This window comes from Pseudoliparis swirei, chromosome 12 (genome assembly GCF_029220125.1).
Source record: "Pseudoliparis swirei isolate HS2019 ecotype Mariana Trench chromosome 12, NWPU_hadal_v1, whole genome shotgun sequence".
NCBI lineage: Eukaryota > Metazoa > Chordata > Actinopteri > Perciformes > Liparidae > Pseudoliparis > Pseudoliparis swirei.
This window is the reverse complement of record NC_079399.1, coordinates 13,329,881-13,349,582: the sequence shown is the minus strand read 5'-3', so window position 1 is coordinate 13,349,582 and position 19,702 is coordinate 13,329,881. Positions and strand designations below refer to the sequence as shown.

Below are 19,702 nucleotides of genomic sequence, written 5' to 3'. Positions count from 1 at the left end.
CAAAGTGACCTTCTTCCAAACAAGTAGGTGCGCAGCATGGTTATAATTACACAAAATAAAACTCTACCCCAGGAAAGGAAGTTTGCCCGGCAATCATGTCCCTTCACCTACACAGCGTTCACTAGGAGATACACATAGTGACTTGCACGACATTGTCTTTGTTTTTAGTTTTTTATAAAAGTATGTTGGTTTTGGAAATGTGCAAATGCCATTTAACCTCCAGCTGCTCCATGGTGGACTCCATCAGCAGAAGGCTGGTTGGACTGGGAGGCTGTCAGATGTTTAAAAGTGTGACGATATGAATATAAAACCTGCACCTCTTGTCCATTTGCAACACAGAGTGAGGCTGCTCCCTGCTGGACACATTTGTTGATGCAACCAACGGCACAGTTAATCAAGTCTTGCACCCTATGGATTACGCCTTTTCACAAAATAAATCTAAATCCTATTAGGAGTTTTATCCATAATTATATTATTATATGCTTTTCTTAAAGATCTAGAAGTCTGTTTAAATTAACCTTAGCTAATTTAACAAATAACCTTGACTCAAAAGGCTTTTGGGAGAGAGTTGTAGATGTTTACAAACATTGTTAGACTGTCTTCGACCATAGAAGTATAGAAATAGCATATTTGAATCTTGAAAATTAATGTAGTTCTCCTTTAAGATAAGTAAGCACTGAATGAATAATAGAAAAAATGGTCAAAGAAATAGTCAGAACTTGTAGAAACACAGCCACCACATTAAAACTAAAATAGATGTGACAATATGGTCACATTGAACTCTTTACACTACAATTAGGAATGTTTTGGTCACATGCTAGGAAACTCAAATATTATTTAGAAATGTTCAAAGAATGCAGTACAATGTTAGTCTTTACTTTAATATAAGAGTGCCAAAGTAATGTTTTTAGAAATAAAGCACAGGTGCTCGCTCTTAAGATTCAAGGTTTTCAAATGTTGCTCAGGCATTAAGTTTAAATGTCTGAATAGTAAGAACTGCGAGGTGCTAAAATAAAATATCCAAACACAACCTAACTGAGTTTTGGTCGAGGCAAAGCTGTTCCGTCAGTCTGAGTAGGTTACACAGTGAAAACTCATTTGCAGTGCCAGCTGTTTTTTACACTCTTTAAACTTCTGCTTTCATACATCTTCCTATTCTTCTGTGAGCAGATGAGATACAAATTAAGCGTCTTAAATGTCAGTCACATTGAGAACATCTTTATAAGTTAAAAACACAAAAAGACTGTCCTTGTTCTGAATGTTTAACTTTAGAAATGTAACTACTTAGAATACTAAAGCAATCCTGAAATCTATCTGTAAATTAACAATGCAGATTTTCCCGAACTTAGTCTGTGAGGAAATCAAATATATGCTCTATTACTGAACTCAATATTACTTAATTTATATTATAAATTCAACTCATGTAAAAGAACTGAAATAAAACTGTTTCAAAGAAATAAAAAATGCTCATCATGCTCACAGCCTTTATAAAAGAAAGAAATTCAACAACCTGCTCCAGTGTGAATAGTCATAGTGGATGATGCAAACATCGGGCTGAGATCAAATACTGCAGTGACAGGTATGGTTTCCTCTCATGTACTTCAGATTCAACAACATAACACACATACATGACGCTACTATTGAATATCTCTAGAAATGTCAGATTATATAAAAACAAGTTCATGACCAGATAAACATCTCTGACTAATGGATAAAATACAAAGAAGCACAACATCAGTTATTGATTTGCTGTTAAGCTGTGGTTTCCTTACCTATCAATTCTTCAGGATTCTTCTCGATGAAGTTTTCACAGAGCCGGATGAACATCGAAGTCGTCTCTTTTGAAGGACATTCTCCGTGGCTAAAACAGGCAGAATGACACTGGTCAGGACATTACCAATGAATTAATTACTTACAATTAGTTTAACTCATGGAGCTTTGGGTCTGGAAAAGCAATGGCTATTATTATTATTATTATTATTATGACAGTGAATTTCATCGTACCCTTTACATTGAAGCTTCACATATTTTATTCTTTCTTTTTCAATGTCGTTGCGGTCATAAAAACGCGACGTGTTTGTCAAATCCACCAGCAAACCCATTTTCACCTGAAGAAAGACACAAAAAAGACATGGTGGGATTTTTTTTCTACCCCACTTTAAAATGTCACCCTTAGCTTCAGTCTTAACATAGTTACTTACCTTTAGACTTCTTAAATAGTTGGACAGCATGCTCGGGTGAAACCTGTTCTCCTCTGGAACTTGGTCATCATACCTGGGATCCAACATCGTCTTCATCGGCAGGAATTTACCTATGAGGGAAAACATTGGGGCCTCAACATTACACTAGATAGCAGACACACTGATTAGTTTGCTCAGCTTAAGCTTAATTTGTTTTTGTCCTTAAATCAAATGATCAAATTCTCCCAATTTGAGTGAAATAAAATATTGTCAACCACTACCAATAATACCACAATTATTATATTGAATCAAATAAATATATATAGCAGTTTAAGAGCTATGGTTGTCTTAAATCAACACTGAAATAGTAGCACAAGTAATATGTGTTGTCATTAATGGATAACCACTACACAGCATCATTGCACAACGTCGCTCCAGCCTCGGTTTGTTTTGACACGTGATGCTTCAACAGCAAAGCGAGCTAACTCAGTAGCACTTTTCTGATGCACCATTTCTAGTGGGGATAAAAAGAGAGATGCATAAACCACGAATTCATCTTTTGCGCAGAATGAAATCAGTTATTATCCAACAAAAAAAACACTCATGTTCGCGGGGAGCTGGGCACTGGCAGCCCGTCAGCCCCCGGTGCCAAGTTAGCTAAACAAAGCGCGCCGGAAAAGAGGGTCAAACCAAACTCCATTTAAAAATGTAGCTAACAATAACATTAACTTAGAATTTAAATAATGGCTCAGCTTCTGTGGTGCAGCAAGATCTCCAGTGAGGTCGGCATCCCAGTTCATAGCAACCATCACTTAATTTAAATTGTAAAAGTATTAATCTGGACTGCATTGCTCGCCAACGTCACTATGTTGTGATGCTAGCTTTTCCATTATGCACAACTGAAACTAGACACAAATAAATGGTTATATCATGACGTTTGGGAATTTAAAACGCTGATCATAACGTATCAGGGAAGGCATGGGGATGTTCAACCATCATGTTTTGAATTGCGTAGCTTGTAGCAGTAGCACGTATATTAAACTGCTTAATCTAACGTGGTGTTGTCTCCTCTCACCTGCCACCGGTTGTCCTCTTCTGGGACAATTCCGCCATCGAGGAGGAGGTCCGGGGGGTCCGGTGTTTGACATGTTCAGAAGAGGCTTTAGTGCAGTGAGTCGTCGGTAAGAACTAAAGCCTCGATGCTCCCGCTCTCAGAAGGCGGCGATCCCCAGTTGTCGCTCACCCAAGAACCGCGAATTAAGGGCCCTTCAGGTACTGATTCAGGAGAACCATCCAACAACGTTACACCTGCAGTCAACTGTATGACGGGCCGGCAGGTAATTACACGAAACATAGGTTATTGCGACTCGCGGATGATTAGCATCCCCGAAATGATGTCATCTTTTTCGTCTGTTTTCCTGAAATCCATATAGTTAGCCATTAGCTAGCATAACGTCCCTCCAGTCGCCAAACAACCCTTCTACTACCGGTTAATGTCTGTAGTTCAGACGACATCTCGCGCCACACTGCCACCTGCTGGCACATACGAGCTATTACACAAGAGGATACAAATCATAAAGCGTCTGTTTTTTAAATGTCCATCGACCCTCCGTAGCCTCCGTAAGAAGACGATTGATTTATGATTTCGTAAACTGACTCAGAAGATTTATGTATTTTTCCACTCGTCCCCAATCTCACAAGTATCGTTATTTGGGCTGCATCTATCACTCAACATATTGATAGATGCCACATCCTTATTAACATGTGGGCTACTGTTGTTATGCCAATTATTACTCTGTTAGAGCCTAGTAGTACTGTATTACTAGTTTGATTGTATTGTTAGCCCATTTATAAATGTATATTCTAATCACGCGACGCATCATCCTTTATCTTTCAAATTAAATACAAGCAGCACATACAAAAATATGTGTACTTAAATAACACAACAGCTTATGAAACACACACAATATACGTTGTTCATTTCCTTGCCGATCTAAATATTCTGTTTTAAAAACCCTGTTTATGTTTGTTATTTTTCTATGTTGAACAAAAATAAATCATAAAATCCATGCCAGTTTTAAAACTCATTTACTTTGTGAATATGCATTACATGTTGCAATGTCAGTGGGTAATTTACACAGTTTGACACATTAAACAAATGTAATATGTAAACATTCTTTTAAATATGTGCTAATAATGCATTAGTCCTGAGAAGCAGTTTTGCGCTCCATTTAATACGGCAAAGACTATACTATCTCATACATATTTAAAATTAGATGTGAAACAATAAATGCTATACAATTAAGCAGCTTATGCATAGTGCATGACATTGTTAAAAATTCAATGCCAAGTTGTACAAGAACAATTGCAACGAGTAACATCTTGCAGTGTCAAGCAAGCAGTTTACTTCTGATAACAAAGAGGAAAGATGTGAAAAGGAATTGTTGTTATCACTAATATTATGACTTTTACGAAATATACATATTCTCTCATTTACTTAAATCCCCAGCCTGCTATCACTGGACAAACCTGTGTTTTGTAATATAATACTATACAGTCTCTACATGTAGGTTACATATGTGTTTGATAATTTCCACCACATCATATGAGTCCCAATTGCTTTATACAATGAATGTTATCAATCATGGCGTACTGAAGAAAAAATAAATCCCTTTTATTGACCTTGCATTATATCCGATCAAACAATGTTGCTAAAGCGATATATAGTTATCTCTATATAATTGTCTCTGTAAAAGACATTGAATTGACTCAATAAAGCAGCTCCCCACATTATTTAGCTATATTACATGGTAGGATCAATAAAAGGTGGAAAGTAGCATAATGTACTTCTATTTACATACAACATAGCATTTATGACGTGGTTAGGAAGTCTTTACTTTTGGAATGTATTGTCTTGTTGTCCCTTCCCTCCCCTGCCCTAGTCTTGTTCTAACATGTCTAAAGTGAAGTAAACCATCACCGGTGTTGTCTTCTCGGTCTGTTTCACTGGAACACGCTGACATTGTTTACTGGACCTCGAGGCAGAGCTTTCCGCAGAAGTCTGGCTTCGATACGGGCTGTTCTCTGGAAGCAGCAGGGCTGTGGAATCATCAGGAGAAGACAGATGCTGCATCTCTGCGGGTTCCACTGGGTCTCCTGGCGCCGAGAACGTGGCCGGGTCGATGTATTCCTCCGTCTGGACACTGGCTGGGTTTCCATCACAGCCTGCGGCGAGTGGAGAGGTGGACCCTGGCCGAGTTTCCCCCGTGTAAACCCTGTCACAGAGGCTTTCTGAAGGATTGCTAAATGGCTGGAAGGGACACGTTCCCTGTGGACGCATCAACATACAGAAAGAGGATTATTCAGGAGATAAAAGCCGGTTACAGAAAAATGACTCCATCTAAAACCATCTGAGCAGGTGTTCCCTCTAATCAAAGATGTCTCCATGAAAAGCTGTTCAACCAGAGAAAAGTGACTTTAAGTGAAATTAGCTGGTGCCATTTCGTTGGTGGGAATTACATCGTACACAGCAGTACTGATGTAACATTATGAGGCCATGTCCTTCAGTGTTTTTTTCTTAATGTTTTATATGTGTTATTATTCATTAAAATAAAACATATAGCAGATACCATTCGACAAAAATAAAGATTAATATATTGGCGAAGAAATTGCAGATTACAAATAAAATGTATTATTTAAAATACATTTTCTGTGACTTTGTGGATTGAGCAAGCAACCTGGGGAGAGTTAACGTTCGATAATTAAAGACAAACACTTGTTCGAAGGCTGATTCCAGTATTTCTAGACTATATATTTATAAAAGTGAAATACATCTAAATGCTTTGTGTATACATATTGAGAAGCACGATCTGATGATGAGCTGCAACTCATAATTATTGAATCTATTTTTATCATAAAACCAACAATTGAATCGTCTCACTCCCTCAGACACTTTAAAATGGCCGTAGTTCACCTCTTGATGACTCGGTGGTGGCCACAACGCCAGAGAACTGAGGCCGGGGTTCGGCACTGGCTTCTCCTTAAATTTCTTCCATCTAAAAATCAGATTAAAAAGCATCGTTAGAACACCGTTTTTTAAGATAGTGTAATCATAATAAATGAAAAATATGTCTTTTATTAACGCTGACATAAATTAATCCATATCACATCATCAGTGACAAAAAAATATTAAAACCCACCGAACAGCACAGCATAACCCAAGGGAAAACACAAGAAGTATCACGATGCTTCCACAGACACCGACGACTTTGATGAGCTCCGGATCTACGGAAGAACACATAAATCATGTTGCATATTAGTTTGTTGCACACGAAAAAATTACTCACTTTTCTCAAACTCTATGTAATGCATACAGTATGTATTACTGCATGCATAACATAGAGTTGGCCTGTGCTGCTCTACACCTATAAGCCAACAGACGGAGACAACTGCTGCGCATTGTACCCCCAGTTCTCTGAGAGCATTGTCACAGATTCCTGTGAGATTGCTGCAGTTGGGCTCATGAACAATAAGGGTGAAGGTCCACACACTGTAGCTCCCACTAAGTGCATCAGCACATCCAGCAGCTGTGCTCACAGAACTCGGCCTCGAATGTGTGTCGTATGTGTGTCGTATGTGTGTCGTATGTGTGTCGTATGTGTGTCGTATGTGTGTCTTAGACCTCACAGAGTACTCACCAAACCTTCTGGTTTTAAAGAGCGTCTCACGGCTCTGCGTAGTTCCAGTAAGAGCTGTGGCGTGGACGTGGACACTGTACTGGGTGTCTGGAGTCAGATCTTTCAAGGAGATTAACTGCTCGGTGCCATTAACAGTCACATCTAGAAGAAAACCACGACAGCGATGTCATAGGAGGAACAGCAAGAGCACATCTTCGACTCATTTGGAAACCTCAAACAAGTCTGAGGTGGACTCACTGCGCTGTGCTCCTTTCTGTACGCTATAGAAGACGGTGTAGGTGACCACAGCGCCACTGCATGGCCCATGGTCGGTCACATTCCAGCCCACAAGGGCACTTTTGTCCTTGGCCTGAACCTGAATCATGATATTTCCCGGATCTGTGGGGACAACGTTTTTAGAATCAGTCATAAGAAGAAAAAGAAAAACTTTTTCCGAATCATTAAAAACAATCTGACCTCCTACTCTGGAGCAAATCTGAAGGGCTTGTGTGCCGTGACCTGTCTTGTCATCAAAGAGGGGAGTTACTGTAATGTTGAATGGCTGCTTATCCGGGAGGCCTGTAAGGAAGGAGGAAAGGGGCAAGGGATTGTTAAAACACATTGAAGGGTCAGCCGGTCAGGTGGTCCGCCACATTGGACTGAAATATCTCAAAGACATGTATTGTCATGACATTCATGTTCCTCAGAGGATGTCAACTGGCTTTAAGGATCACCTAGATTTTTCCAGAGTGCCACCACAAGGTTGATATTTGCAGTTGTAAATGATTTCAGGGGGACATTTTTGGCCTTTTAACGACAACTTTAGTATAAAACCGGTGTGCCATTTTGCCATTGAAGGTGCAAACAGGAGACTGTATAATTCCCCCCCCTGTGATAGGTCCGTCACCCTTATTGGAAACTCCACATTTAAAATGTAAGATGCATTACGGCTTTCAAAAGTCTGTTTTCACCAGTGAATCCATCGTTTGCTACACCCAGACGATGAAAGATAAGACGACACAAATTGATCCAATGGTAATGATAAGTCCCAGCCCGTTAATCAGCATGGGTTTGATAATGACTCACTGCATGGATTGCTGAAGGAAAGCCAGCTGGATATGACAAGCATAAAGTATCTGTTCTCCAACCTACCAGACAGTGTTGTGTTAGTGCCGTTGCTCTCCTTCCAGAAGTATTTATTCCCACCGTGTGTCCAGTCGATCACGTAACCAGTGACCGGCTCAATTGAAGCTTTCCAGCGGACCAGGATGTCGCCTTCAAGTGTTGAGGTCTGGATGTCGGTAACTTGAGGGAGGCCTGCCCAATGAGATCAGGAGAAATTAAGCGAATAGCCCAGAACAAAATCACAAACATGCATCAGGGTAAAGCATTGTTCCATTAAAATGAAGCAATCTGATCCATAATTTGTGGTTAACCATTAAAAAAAACTAAATAAATTGCATTAGAACTCACTCTCTCCAATGGCTGGAACATAAACAGAGTCCTGTAGAAGCACCGCTCCACGATGGAGGACTGTGAGTTTTATTCTGTGTGCATCTTGGTTCACATAAACACCACAAGTTGAGCTGCCACATAAAGTATCCGTATAATTTACTCCCATCACGTGTTCCTTGTAGGGAGTCTGTTTGACTGTGTAGGTAAATGTGCCTCGGCATGTCGAGGGAATCTCCTGCGTAGACAGTTTGAAGCACTTTAGGTCATCAATACGTGAGCAGCATATCGCTGAGGAAATGTAGGTTGCAAAGCTGAATTATGAGTTTGGAAATGAGCTAAGTTAATTTTTTTAAGCTTCCTTACTGTCCACATAGCATGAACCATTCTAACTCCATTCTCCTCTGGTTCAGTCACCTTTCTCCACAGGCGCAGCTTGAAATCTCTCTCTGTAAAGAGTTAAAAATGGTTCAACAACACAGAAACATAAGTGAATATGAGTCGTCATACAGATATGTTTTGTGTTCATGTTGGTGGGGATACTTAAAACATGCATCTCATTTGAGATATTCCTGACATGGCCTGTATGTTGTTTCATTTATTTAATAAAACAATGACAATCACAGCAGCAATATTATAATAATTAAGATAAGACACACAGTTCGATTGGGTGACTTCCTTTATTAGGATCTATGTGAGCTGGTACCTTAGTGGCAGACATCTCCAAGCTACTAAAGTGTAACGGCCTGTTCCGTTTCTCCTGTGTTCTGTGTCTCCTCTGTCTTGATTGGTTAATTCCCTGCACCTGCCCTCAGCCACTCCTCTGTATCCTTGATTGGTTAATTCCCTGCACCTGCCCTCAGCCACTGCTCTGTCTCCTTGATTGGTTAATTCCCTTCACCTGCCCTCAGCCACTGCTCTGTCTCCTTGATTGGTTAATTCCCTGCACCTGCCCTCAGCCACCCTTGTCTCGTTAATGTCTCATGCCGTACACCTGTTTCCCCCCTATATATTGTGCCAGTCTTTCCCTTGTCTCCTGTCGGTTTGTTGTCTTTATCTCTTTTTATGTTATACCTTTTCTTGGAGCAAAGTCTTTTGTTTTGCTTTACACCTGGAGTCCAGCCTGTTCTTCTGCACCTGAGCCTCACCCCGTGACAAACCTGTGGCACTAAAGTGATCAATCCTAAATGGACAGATATTCGACAGGCCTTTCGCAATTACTCAAAATAAAATCCAAGAGCTCAAACATTATGTGAGATATTTGTGCAAAGGTGATTGAGTCGACTGCTTTTATGAGTAAAGACGCGTTGTGGACATTGTTCTTACTGTTTACTTTCGTCAGGACTGTCTTATTCTCGCTCCAGTCGCTCCAGGGGGCCTCGGCTAGAGCGCAGCGGACTGAAAATGTGTAAATACTGCAGGAATCAAACTTCTCAATGGTCTCGTTCCCGCTACCTCCCTTCAGTGTTTTTTTGCGCACCCACTGGAAAAAAAAACCCAAAAGGATTCCTGTTAGAAACATCAATTCAAAGTCTTTAACGACTCGGTCGTTTGTCTTACCTCTGAAACAGGTCCTTCGTCAACAACCTGCAACAGAAACGGCATCAATGAGCCATGAAGGGGAGTCAAAACCAGCTGTTCTACTTTTTATTTCCATTGGGAGAAATACAGCTGAACAAATGCCGATGTTCTGCCGGTCGAGGCCGGTCACAACGTCTCGGCTGTGCCCTTCTTTGGAGATAGAAAACTGAAGATCCTCTATATTTCAATGCAATTTGTCAAAGTTTGTATTTCTTTCTTTCTTGTTAAACAAACCTTTGTTTTAAAGACATGTCTAATAATTGTGCAACCTTGACCCTTTTTCGTATGTATCTTATGTGCGACATATATGATCTAGAGATTCTAGACTATTCTCTTTATTTATTTCAACCCACTCGACAATAGTTTCTTTATTCTACTCTCCTTATAGAGCGACTCTTCCCCCCAAAAGAGGGTACTGACATGGATCTTAATGACATAATGCTGGTCTGATCTGTAGTCTACTACATTTATTTATTTATTTAATTAATTTACTGTCCACCATTGTGTTTGAGTATTCTGATTGTGTTTAGCACGGTATCTATTTATTTAGTGGTTAAATTTGTGCTATTTTACCACATTTAACTACAAATTTCACAATTGAACCCATAAAGTAGTTTCCATGTCAGGCTTGTATACCTTTGCTAACAATCCCATAATGTATAGCATTTTCTAGATAAGAAAATTGCAACTGCACTAATACTAATACAATTGCACTAATCGACAGATGTCAGCGATGACGCAACATCATAAGTGTCTGAAATCTCAATGTACCGCTCTCTTTATTAAGTAAACCATTGAGTCCACTCTCCCCATGAGCTACAGACGACCCCCATACTACGACCATAACATTACTGTTTCATTGTGTGATACTTTGTTTTTCTTCCCGACACGAGGGAGAATGTACACTTGGCAGTTAGTCGACGCTCTAAATCCAGTTCAATTCAGTTAGTGTGCTGATTCATTCCTGTAATATCTTTGGTACAAACTGTTGTTTATCGTGTTCTGATGAGTCATAATAAGAGTAATAATAATAATACGTCAGATTTATATAGCGCTTTTCTAGACACTCAAACACACTTAAAGTCATAGACTGTGGTATTATATTCCAAACTGAGTTTGCTTCTGCAAATACTTAAAATGCTGCATTTAGGTGATGGAAGAGGGACATACCTTTCTGTATTTGACTTCACAGTGACACGGTTTTAAAAAAGCTGCTCGGCTCCTCGCACCGACGCTCACCAACACATGATCAGAGGAGGTTTTTACAGTTAACTTTGGACGGATAATTTTCACTGAGAGAAAATGGATACGACAGCTCATTAACATGCAGAAAGGTATTGAGGTAAAACCCAACAATGTCATTAAGGAATATATTTTATATGGTACTTACATATGTGTTCTGGGCAGAATTCACGAGGGTCAGACTCAGCTTCCCAAGCAGCAGCTTCAGCTCTCACAGTTATCGTCATATTGTCAATTAGACTTATTCCTTCACACGTGGTTCTGCAGTTTGTAATACGTGATTTGCAGATCTCGTGCTGGGACTCGTGTGACGAAGAGCCACTGAAAGAAACACGTTTTATATTAAGTACACAAATCTACGAGACCAACAATTGGTCCTGGATTAGTTCTCACACAAGATGAGGAAAACAAGACACCCACATCAATACAGTGTAGTTTATATTCGGTGAAGGTTTAATTTGATGCTCCCAGTTGCATGTGAACAGGTCTGGTGAAGAGTCCTCGAGCTGATTTTTATGATGCAAGATACACGATATATTGTTGGGTTTTGCTGTGAAAAAAGCAAATCACCAACGTTATAACATTGCATTTAATGTTTTTGCAAGCATCTGCAGCCTATCAAGCGTATATAAGAGGCAGAAATACAATTCTTACAGTACGTTCTGATGATGGTGCCCCCGAGGGCCTGCAGGGTATCTGCACTGAGGCACTGCAGGGTCGCGTTCTGAAGAGTGAAGTTCCTCAGGGACAGGACTGCGTGTGAGGAGTTGACAACGCTTGACTGGCTTTCATCAATACGTCTTTTGTTCAGTGTCCAATAGATTTTGCCGGGGATACATGAAGTCTGGCACACTATCTCGGTATCGGATCCCACTTCAATATATTCGTTGCGCGGGACAACTCTGCAGGTGTTTTCATGCTGGCCTGCAAGTAACAGTAATGTTCATATTTTAAGATGCAAATATATTTCTAGTTTGACACTTTAGGAAATACACTTGGTTGTTGTCTCGCTCTCACTGTCATGTCTGTGTGGCAGGTTAGCTTAGCTTAGCATTAAGGCTGGTAACAACTCTTTTGACTTTGTATGAACATTAACTGCAGCTCCTAAAATTTTGTGAGAATAAAAACTAAATATTTTCCCTCAGAAATTTAGTAAAAGTATAAAGAGGCATGAAATAGAATGCTAAAGTAAAGTAAAAGTATACCCCAAAAAGTACTCAAGTGTATATATAAACAACTTTGTCAGACTATATTAATTACATATACTCATAAAACAATTAGTATAGATAGTCTGTCAGGGCAATACCTTTGTTAATATCGCAGAAGGAATACTATAATATTTAAATGTAATAGAAATATTTCAATTTAGATTTGGGATTATTTTAAATAATATATTCTTGAGTAAACAGTATCACCTGGGAGGTAAAATAGTACATAAAGGAGTAAAGATTTGAATTCAGTTGGTGACGTAAATTAACAATATATGTCTTATACTTCAAGGCCCATCTGTAACTATAAATAATAATCATAATAGCAATTATGATATGAAATGCTGATTGGATGAAAAGGGTTAAATGATATGACCTTAGCTAATAGTTCTCACTCTAGTCCAACACTTGTGTTTATAAACCCATCTTAACCTCAGTTAACACGAAACCAAAACAATGCATTTCCCATAAATCACAGAACCTTCTCTAGCCAGTAAAATATGAAATATAAGAGGTTCACTTACCTTTACAAATGGATGGCGTTGCAGCCAGGATAAATAGAGTTAGAAATAAAGACATTTCTTTTTTCCAATTTCCAGAAAGAAAGAAGAATAAGAATAAGAAAGAAACAGAAGAAGAAGAAAGAAACAGACTTTTAAAATACTCTTTTAGCTGTGAGATATTCAGAGGCAAAAGATGAAATAATTAAAAACGCCATTATTATGTCTGAGACCATCCAGCGACTGTTAGACTGTTACATGCCTTTTCTCAATAACTGTATTTTAGCCATCAAGTAACAGGAACTGAAGCAAGCCCTGACATAAACGGGAGGTGTTACACAACTGGAAACATGGCGAGCTAAGAGGAAGTGAACTAACTGGTCGACAGCCTCTCAATGTTATTCTGTTCTCTCCGGAGACACATGAGAGAAACGTTGTAGGACAATACATCTCTCCGAAATACACTCTGACTCAGTTATGAACGACACACTGTTGATAAGCAGTAATCCTTAATGGCCTGGCACATATTTGGTACACAATATCCTCCACTAATGGATTCACAGAAGAGAGAATGTAGATAAAGAGTAGGATGCAAAAACAGATTACTGGAATGATTAGGACCGAAAGCAACTCTAGACTGTTCATGTAAGAAAACACTTCTTTGGTTGTTGCTAAACTGCCATTGTCTGAAAGAAAAAGGAAAATAAAAAGAAACTATATTATATTTGATAGGCTAGTTCAAATAACTTATATGCAGCAGAAATCCACGAGCAGCAACTACAAGGAAAGAAGTTTGGTCTCACGTTGTATCTCCCTGTTGTCACAATAGAGAGCGGATTCATTGACTGAAAACCATGACGTATGCAATGCATCTAACAAAGCCAATAAAAAGAGGAAGAGTGTCAGAAAACGTATGCCACACTCACACGCCAAGAGCCTCTAAGAGAGCAACAATATAAAGGCCTGGGGGCCCTTGATTAGGATCTACATCATCTGGTGCCTTGGCCATGCCCAGTCCAAGAGTATAGTGTAGTTTGACCAGGGCCCTTTAAACTATATTGACTTAGAGAAGAGTGAATAGTCTGTATTAACTGAGTGAGTTACTGCTATTGATTGAGAAACAATACCACTATTTTAACGTGACAATGGCAACGTGAAACCAAATAGGCTGTACGAGCAGACCTGCTGACTACATCAGTGGCTCTGCTCGAGACGGTTGAGGGTAAAACAGCCCGTTGCACCCCCTTGCTGCCCTGCTTATGTTAACACAGCTCCATCTAGTGGGCAATGGACGTAACATAGACTGTGACGGATTTGGTTGATACACGGGTGAACGAGAATGGATAAATAAATACATTCTTGACAGAAATATATTCTAGGTATTAGCAGAAAATGCTGAAACAAAATTAACGCTATATTTTGTATGACATGTAAAAGAGTTCGGCAACTGAAACACCCCGGATGAAGAACCCGGTGTTTCGGTTTATCGGGCGACCGTGTTAACTGGTGACTTTAAGCGGTTGTCGGGTCCGTTTCTCAATCTGCGGTCTTGTGTGATATGTTGGTCATGCTAACGGGTTGTATACAAAACAGGACGCATGGTATATAAGTGACACATTGCTCGTTAAGGGGGGCAATGTGTGCGTGGAGCATTTCCGGGGTACTTGCATAACTCTTGAACACGTGACACACCATGTCGCAGAGAGACCTCGTCGCTCCCCGTAGCCCGCCGCTGTCATGGCCGCTGCGGTGATCGTCGCTGCTGTTGTCGGCGGCGGTGTTCTTCTCCTCGTGCGCCGTTTGTTCCCGCGACAGAAAGCTGCACAGCTTCTCCGGTATCCAGCCGATATGATGCGAGGGAAGACGGTCATCGTGACCGGGGCGAACTGCGGGATCGGGAAGGCCCTGGCCGGGGAGCTGCTGAAGCTCCGTGCCCGGGTCATCATGGCCTGTCGGGACCAGCGGAGCGCCGAGGAGGCGGCGAAGGACATCCAGAGACTCGCGGGACCAGAGCAGGGGGAGCTGGTCGTCAAACACCTGGACCTCGCTTCTCTTGGATCAGTCCGGACCTTCTGTGAGGAAATTCTACAGGTGAATTGAGACGACATGCTAGGTTAGACGGAGGAGTCAGCTGACTGGACAGTTTGTTAGATGGAGAAATCAGCTGACTGGACTGTGTGTTTAGATACTGTCTAGCTTTTGACGTGACCGACTGTCTGGTTCTTTTCCTGCCATTGTCATGTCGGATTACGTGTACTTTAGCTGCAAGGGGGCTGTCCATGGTGCTGAACGTCAATATGTACAGGACTGTCTCAGAAAATTAGAATATTGTGATAAAGGTCTTTATTTTCTGTAATGCAATTCAAAAAACAAAAATGTCATGCATTCTGGATTCATTACAAATCAACTGAAATATTGCAAGCCTTTTATTCTTTTAATATTGCTGATTATGGCTTACAGTTTAAGAAAACTCTAAAATCCTATCTCATAAAATTTTAATATTTCCTCAGACCAAGTAAAAAAAAAAGATTTATAACAGCTGAGTGTTTGTCAAGGCTCAGGAAACCCTTGCAGGTGTTTCGAGTTAATTAGACAATTCAAGTGATTTGTTTAATACCCTACTAGTATACTTTTTCATGATATTCTAATATTTAGAGATAGGATATTTGAGTTTTCTTAAGCTGTAAGCCATAATCAGCAATATTAAAAGAATAAAAGGCTTGCAATATTTCAGTTGATTTGTAATGAATCCAGAATGCATGACATTTTTGTTTTTTGAATTGCATTACAGAAAATAAAGAACTTCATCACAATATTCTAATTTTCTGAGACAGTCCTGTATATCAAGTGATCACCTATTAATTAATAAGCATGAGAGAGTCTGACAGCATCTATTGTTTGTTAGATGTAGACAATATGCACTTTCCGTCACTTTAGCTGAGTCCTCTTGATGCATAGTCACAAGTCAGATGATACAAATCAACGATTAATCAATTTTGTGAGTGAAACACACATAAAAGTATACATCACAATTTTCTCAAGCCCAATGTAACATCTTCAAATGTCTTGTTTTGTCCAATCACTCAATTACCTACATTGTAAAACTAAGAAAAGCAGGACATTGCGACATAACCATTACATATTTGATTACACATTTCTTAATCAATTTCATAAATGATCAAAATAGTTGCATCCAGCTCTTTTCATTAGAGTTATACTACTATTATAGCTCATTATACCATACTGTCTCATGTCACACTATTAGACGGTATGGTCTGAGCTCCATCAAAAGTTTGGCACGTCGTTTATTGAAGAACTTTTAGTTGACGCTTTACACACTTTATAAATAATTAACTCATCTGTTCTTTATTAAAATGGGGGTATTTAAAGGAAGTAGTGGTTTAATAAAGGTTTGTCAAATTCTGAATTTCGATGATTAAAATGTCTCTGACCCTTTTTAGGAGGAATCCAGGATTGACGTGCTCATCAACAATGCAGGGCTCTACCAGTGTCCCTACTCAAAGACAGAGGATGGTTTTGAGATGCAGCTCGGCGTGAATCACCTGGGTCACTTCCTCCTCACGCACCTCCTGCTGGACCGCCTGAAGACCTCGGCTCCCAGCCGCATCGTTGTGGTTTCCTCGAAGCTCTACAAGCACGGCCACATCAACTTCGATGACCTGAATAGTGAAAGTAAATACGACAAGGCCTTCTGCTACAGTCAGAGTAAGTTGGCCAACTTGCTGTTCACGCTCGAATTGGCTCGCCAGCTGGAGGGCACGGGGGTCACGGTCAACGCGCTCACCCCGGGCATCGTGAGGACCAGCCTGGGAAGGCATGTTCAAATCCCTCTCCTGGCAAAGCCGCTGTTCCACCTCGCCTCGCTGATCTTTTTTAAGAGTCCACTGGAGGGGGCCCAGACTCCTCTCTATCTGGCCTGCTCCCCTGAGGTGGAGGGAGTGTCGGGGAAGTGTTTCGCTAACTGTGAGGAGGAGGAGCTGATGGCCAAAGCCACGGACGACCAGGCAGCCAAGAAGCTGTGGGACCTGAGCAGCGCGCTGGTTGGACTCGCTCACTGAGCAGAGCGCTATGACGTGGTGGATGGTTTGTATTCTTGGTCAGAGTAGCAGCTCTGCAGGAGACGGCCTGTGAAAAGACTTATTCCCACCTTGTGAATCAAATCAATAATTCAATGATATATGGTGCCAATGAAATGTGTAAATTTGTGAGCGAACGTGTGCAATGCAGTGGGTTGAGCCGAACATGTATAAAGCTTTGAATAAAAACATATATAGTTCAAACAGAGATGTATGTTCGTGCAAAATTATTTTTCCTTTAATTTACCTGCGTCGTCCACAATGACTAACCCTGGAAGAAGTCTTCCTCATGAACATAAATACATGTAAAAAGCCAATAAAAACACCTTGTTATCTGTTCATGGACAATACATCTCCTAAAGAAATTGAGCTGGGAAATCTCCCTGTAACCTCTTCAAGGAAAATGGGTTTCATGTTTTAATTGCTTTACATTACTGCAGAAAGATGCAACCGAGCCAGTTAAGACTACAAGAGCATCCACGTGAAGTTGTGACTTATTGGCTTCCTGGAAAGACACTTGGTAAGCATGCTAAGATGCTAAGAGGACACGCACGCATAACAGTAGTTTACTATCAAAACTACTTTTAAACCAAAATAACTATCTTATCCTGGTCCACGGTTTTAAGCCAAATTCAACAAGATATATAATTGTATAATATAATTCATTCCCTTATATAAAATCTGGAGATGTATGAGGGGGGTGGGGTAAATTAACAGTAATTATACAGTGTGTATGTATTAAGGTATGTGCATATATATGTTAATATGTGTGCTGGTTTTTGATGTCTTGTCTACACATATTTAAATTTTTTTTTTTTTTTTTTTTTTGGGTTTTATGGTTTTTGTCTGTGTACCTCTTTTCTTTTGCATGTGCATATCTCAAAAAACAAGAAAAGATTTGATTAAAAAATAAATTCAAACAGTTGAAGTAAATTTAGAAACATTGCAGTGCAAACAGATGTGGAAACAGATGTATGAAAACAAATGCTCAATCTTTCTTTATGGCAGCAGTGACCATGATTCACACATTTAGATCAAACTCATCTCATGGCGTTCATCAAAGCCAAGCTGAGTTGTCTCCTCCATTGTGAGGTCACGTTATTGGTGCTGTGCAAATCCTCGGAAAAGCTAAATCCATTAATAGATCAGTTATTGTCCTTGAATGCTAAATGTGTGCATGCTTAATCAGGCATTATGCAGTGTAAAAAGAAAGAAGCGATGTGGGGGTACGCTGTTCATCTATTTTCCTTGTGTTGGTGTGTTTGAAGTGTAAATGTTTCCGCTGCGTCTGAAGGAGACTGAACAATAAGTGTGACAACGTAAATCGGTGAGATGCTGCTGCACTGTGACTCCCTCCTGTGGAAGGATTCAATCTCACATGGAAATCCTCTTTCACCTCAGCAGAAAAGAGATTTATCTATAAATACAAGTTGATATCTAGATACATGAAAATCACTGTCGCACACAGTATGTGATAATAATACAACTGCTTGCTAAGAATGATGTTACACTAAATCTAGACTTACAATTAACAATTATTTGTATTGATTAATCTGCCAATTATTGTTGTCATTTGGTCTGTAGATGTCAAAATACAGGAAAATCATAATCACTTTTGGCCTAATAGAAAGTCTTAATATGTCTCACCAATATTTCAAAACCCCAAGAGAAACAAGCGGGTATGGATTCTTGGCATTTTTGCTTAAAAAATAATTCTGTTCAATGATTAATCATTTATCCGAGGCCTACACCTCATTCCAATATATTGACCTAAAAGGAGTTCAAATACTTCACCTACAGAATAACCGTTTACATACCAACTACACACCCTCTGTTACCCGAGTAAATTATTCTTGAAAACTGTTTTCCTCGAATGAACAAAGAACATATGTTTCATAGTTAAAACCTTAATATTTGAAACATTTGGGACTCACATGGATGAGTAGAGTATCGGTGCAAGACTGTGAAGGCAGAACGGTTTTATATAGTAAGGTTTGGAAAGTGGTGAGTAAACGACTGGATAGACAAGACTTTTAGGAGGATTTTATTTATTATACTGCCGGAGTTCTGCGAGTCTGTAAACACGTGATGATATGCTGTTGTTAAACATGGCCCCCATTTACTTGACTTCATTCAGACTGTTCTGCTTTTTTATTCTCCGCTCACTGCGGAAGCATGCAAGAGTTCAAGATAACACAGGGTGATTAATTGATATACAAATAGTTATTTTTGCCAATCAGAGCAAAGTTTCATCAACACTCCATGAAACATCACAAAAGTGGAATTTACTGAAGGGATACTTTTTAGATGTATATTACGAGGTATTCTTGTTATTTTGTCCACACTACATTCCTCACGTCAGCATGACACTTGTACCACGAGAAGAGCAGAAGTGTCATTTTGTGTGTTTGATATCACAATAACTCGCAGCATAACACACATTTCCTTGCAGGGATGTCTTGATGACTCCGTGGCGCTCACAAATAAACCGCTTTCTGTTTATAGATGGCTGATCTGGGCAATAAGCTGGCTCTACAAACCTCACTTTAAATTCCCACCAGGGATGGAGCTCGGCTTCGTAGTGACTCAGCAGACGATGTGAGTTGTGATGATTAAGGGTCTCCCTCTTCATTCAATCCATCAACTTGGACCCGCAGACATGTAATTATCTAAAAACAACACTGATCATATGTGACCATGTTCAATCAAGTCCCCCCCCCCCCCTGCACAGCAACATTTCAACATTAAAGGCAGGCGTGGGAGCGC

General features: G+C 39.9%; 3 protein-coding genes across 4 annotated transcripts in view; 1 reads left to right on the top strand and 2 right to left on the bottom strand.

Annotated features, from left to right (window-relative positions):
* Positions 1–3,842, bottom strand: part of rngtt (RNA guanylyltransferase and 5'-phosphatase) — an 85,258-nt gene extending 81,416 nt beyond the window's left edge. The window contains exons 1-4 of one of the 2 annotated variants that reach the window (XM_056428863.1): positions 3,256–3,842; positions 2,202–2,311; positions 2,005–2,108; positions 1,773–1,861 (exon numbers count right to left, since the gene is read on the bottom strand). In XM_056428863.1, the coding sequence (XP_056284838.1) occupies positions 1,773–1,861; positions 2,005–2,108; positions 2,202–2,311; positions 3,256–3,328 (376 nt within the window). In that variant the 5' untranslated portion in view covers positions 3,329–3,842. Of the gene's footprint in view, positions 1–1,772; positions 1,862–2,004; positions 2,109–2,201; positions 2,695–3,255 lie in introns of both variants that reach the window. The other variant, XM_056428864.1, reaches the window with a different exon arrangement.
* Positions 3,843–4,251: 409 nt separating this feature from the next.
* Positions 4,252–14,587, bottom strand: LOC130202964 (interleukin-31 receptor subunit alpha-like). Its single transcript, XM_056428860.1, has 17 exons — positions 14,532–14,587; positions 12,864–12,920; positions 11,786–12,055; positions 11,552–11,681; positions 11,280–11,452; positions 11,060–11,181; positions 9,869–9,895; positions 9,635–9,791; positions 8,675–8,757; positions 8,330–8,546; positions 8,009–8,173; positions 7,334–7,435; positions 7,115–7,255; positions 6,878–7,018; positions 6,380–6,464; positions 6,154–6,235; positions 4,252–5,508 (listed from the first exon to the last, which is right to left on the bottom strand). The coding sequence occupies exons 2-17, from the start codon at positions 12,916–12,918 to the stop codon at positions 5,119–5,121; spliced, it is 2,340 nt and encodes a 779-aa protein (XP_056284835.1). The 5' UTR covers positions 12,919–12,920; positions 14,532–14,587; the 3' UTR covers positions 4,252–5,118.
* On the top strand, positions 14,535–17,144 carry rdh14b (retinol dehydrogenase 14b). Its single transcript, XM_056428866.1, has 2 exons — positions 14,535–14,930; positions 16,301–17,144. Exons 1-2 carry the CDS (start codon positions 14,577–14,579, stop codon positions 16,916–16,918), a joined length of 972 nt encoding a protein of 323 aa, XP_056284841.1. The 5' UTR covers positions 14,535–14,576; the 3' UTR covers positions 16,919–17,144.
* The last annotated feature ends 2,558 nt before the right edge of the window (positions 17,145–19,702 follow it).

Excerpts from the sequence above, each read along its gene's own strand:
- LOC130202964 (XM_056428860.1), bottom strand. The coding sequence starts at position 12,918 with ATGTCTTTATTTCTAACTCTATTTATCCTGGCTGCAACGCCATCCATT. Across the intron at positions 7,436-8,008 it reads CACTAACACAACACTGTCTG|GCCTCCCGGATAAGCAGCCA; the intron begins GTAGGTTGGAGA and ends CCTTCCTTACAG. Across the intron at positions 5,509-6,153 it reads CACCACCGAGTCATCAAGAG|GGAACGTGTCCCTTCCAGCC; the intron begins GTGAACTACGGC and ends ATGCGTCCACAG.
- rdh14b (XM_056428866.1), top strand. The coding sequence starts at position 14,577 with ATGGCCGCTGCGGTGATCGTCGCTGCTGTTGTCGGCGGCGGTGTTCTT. Across the intron at positions 14,931-16,300 it reads TCTGTGAGGAAATTCTACAG|GAGGAATCCAGGATTGACGT; the intron begins GTGAATTGAGAC and ends GACCCTTTTTAG.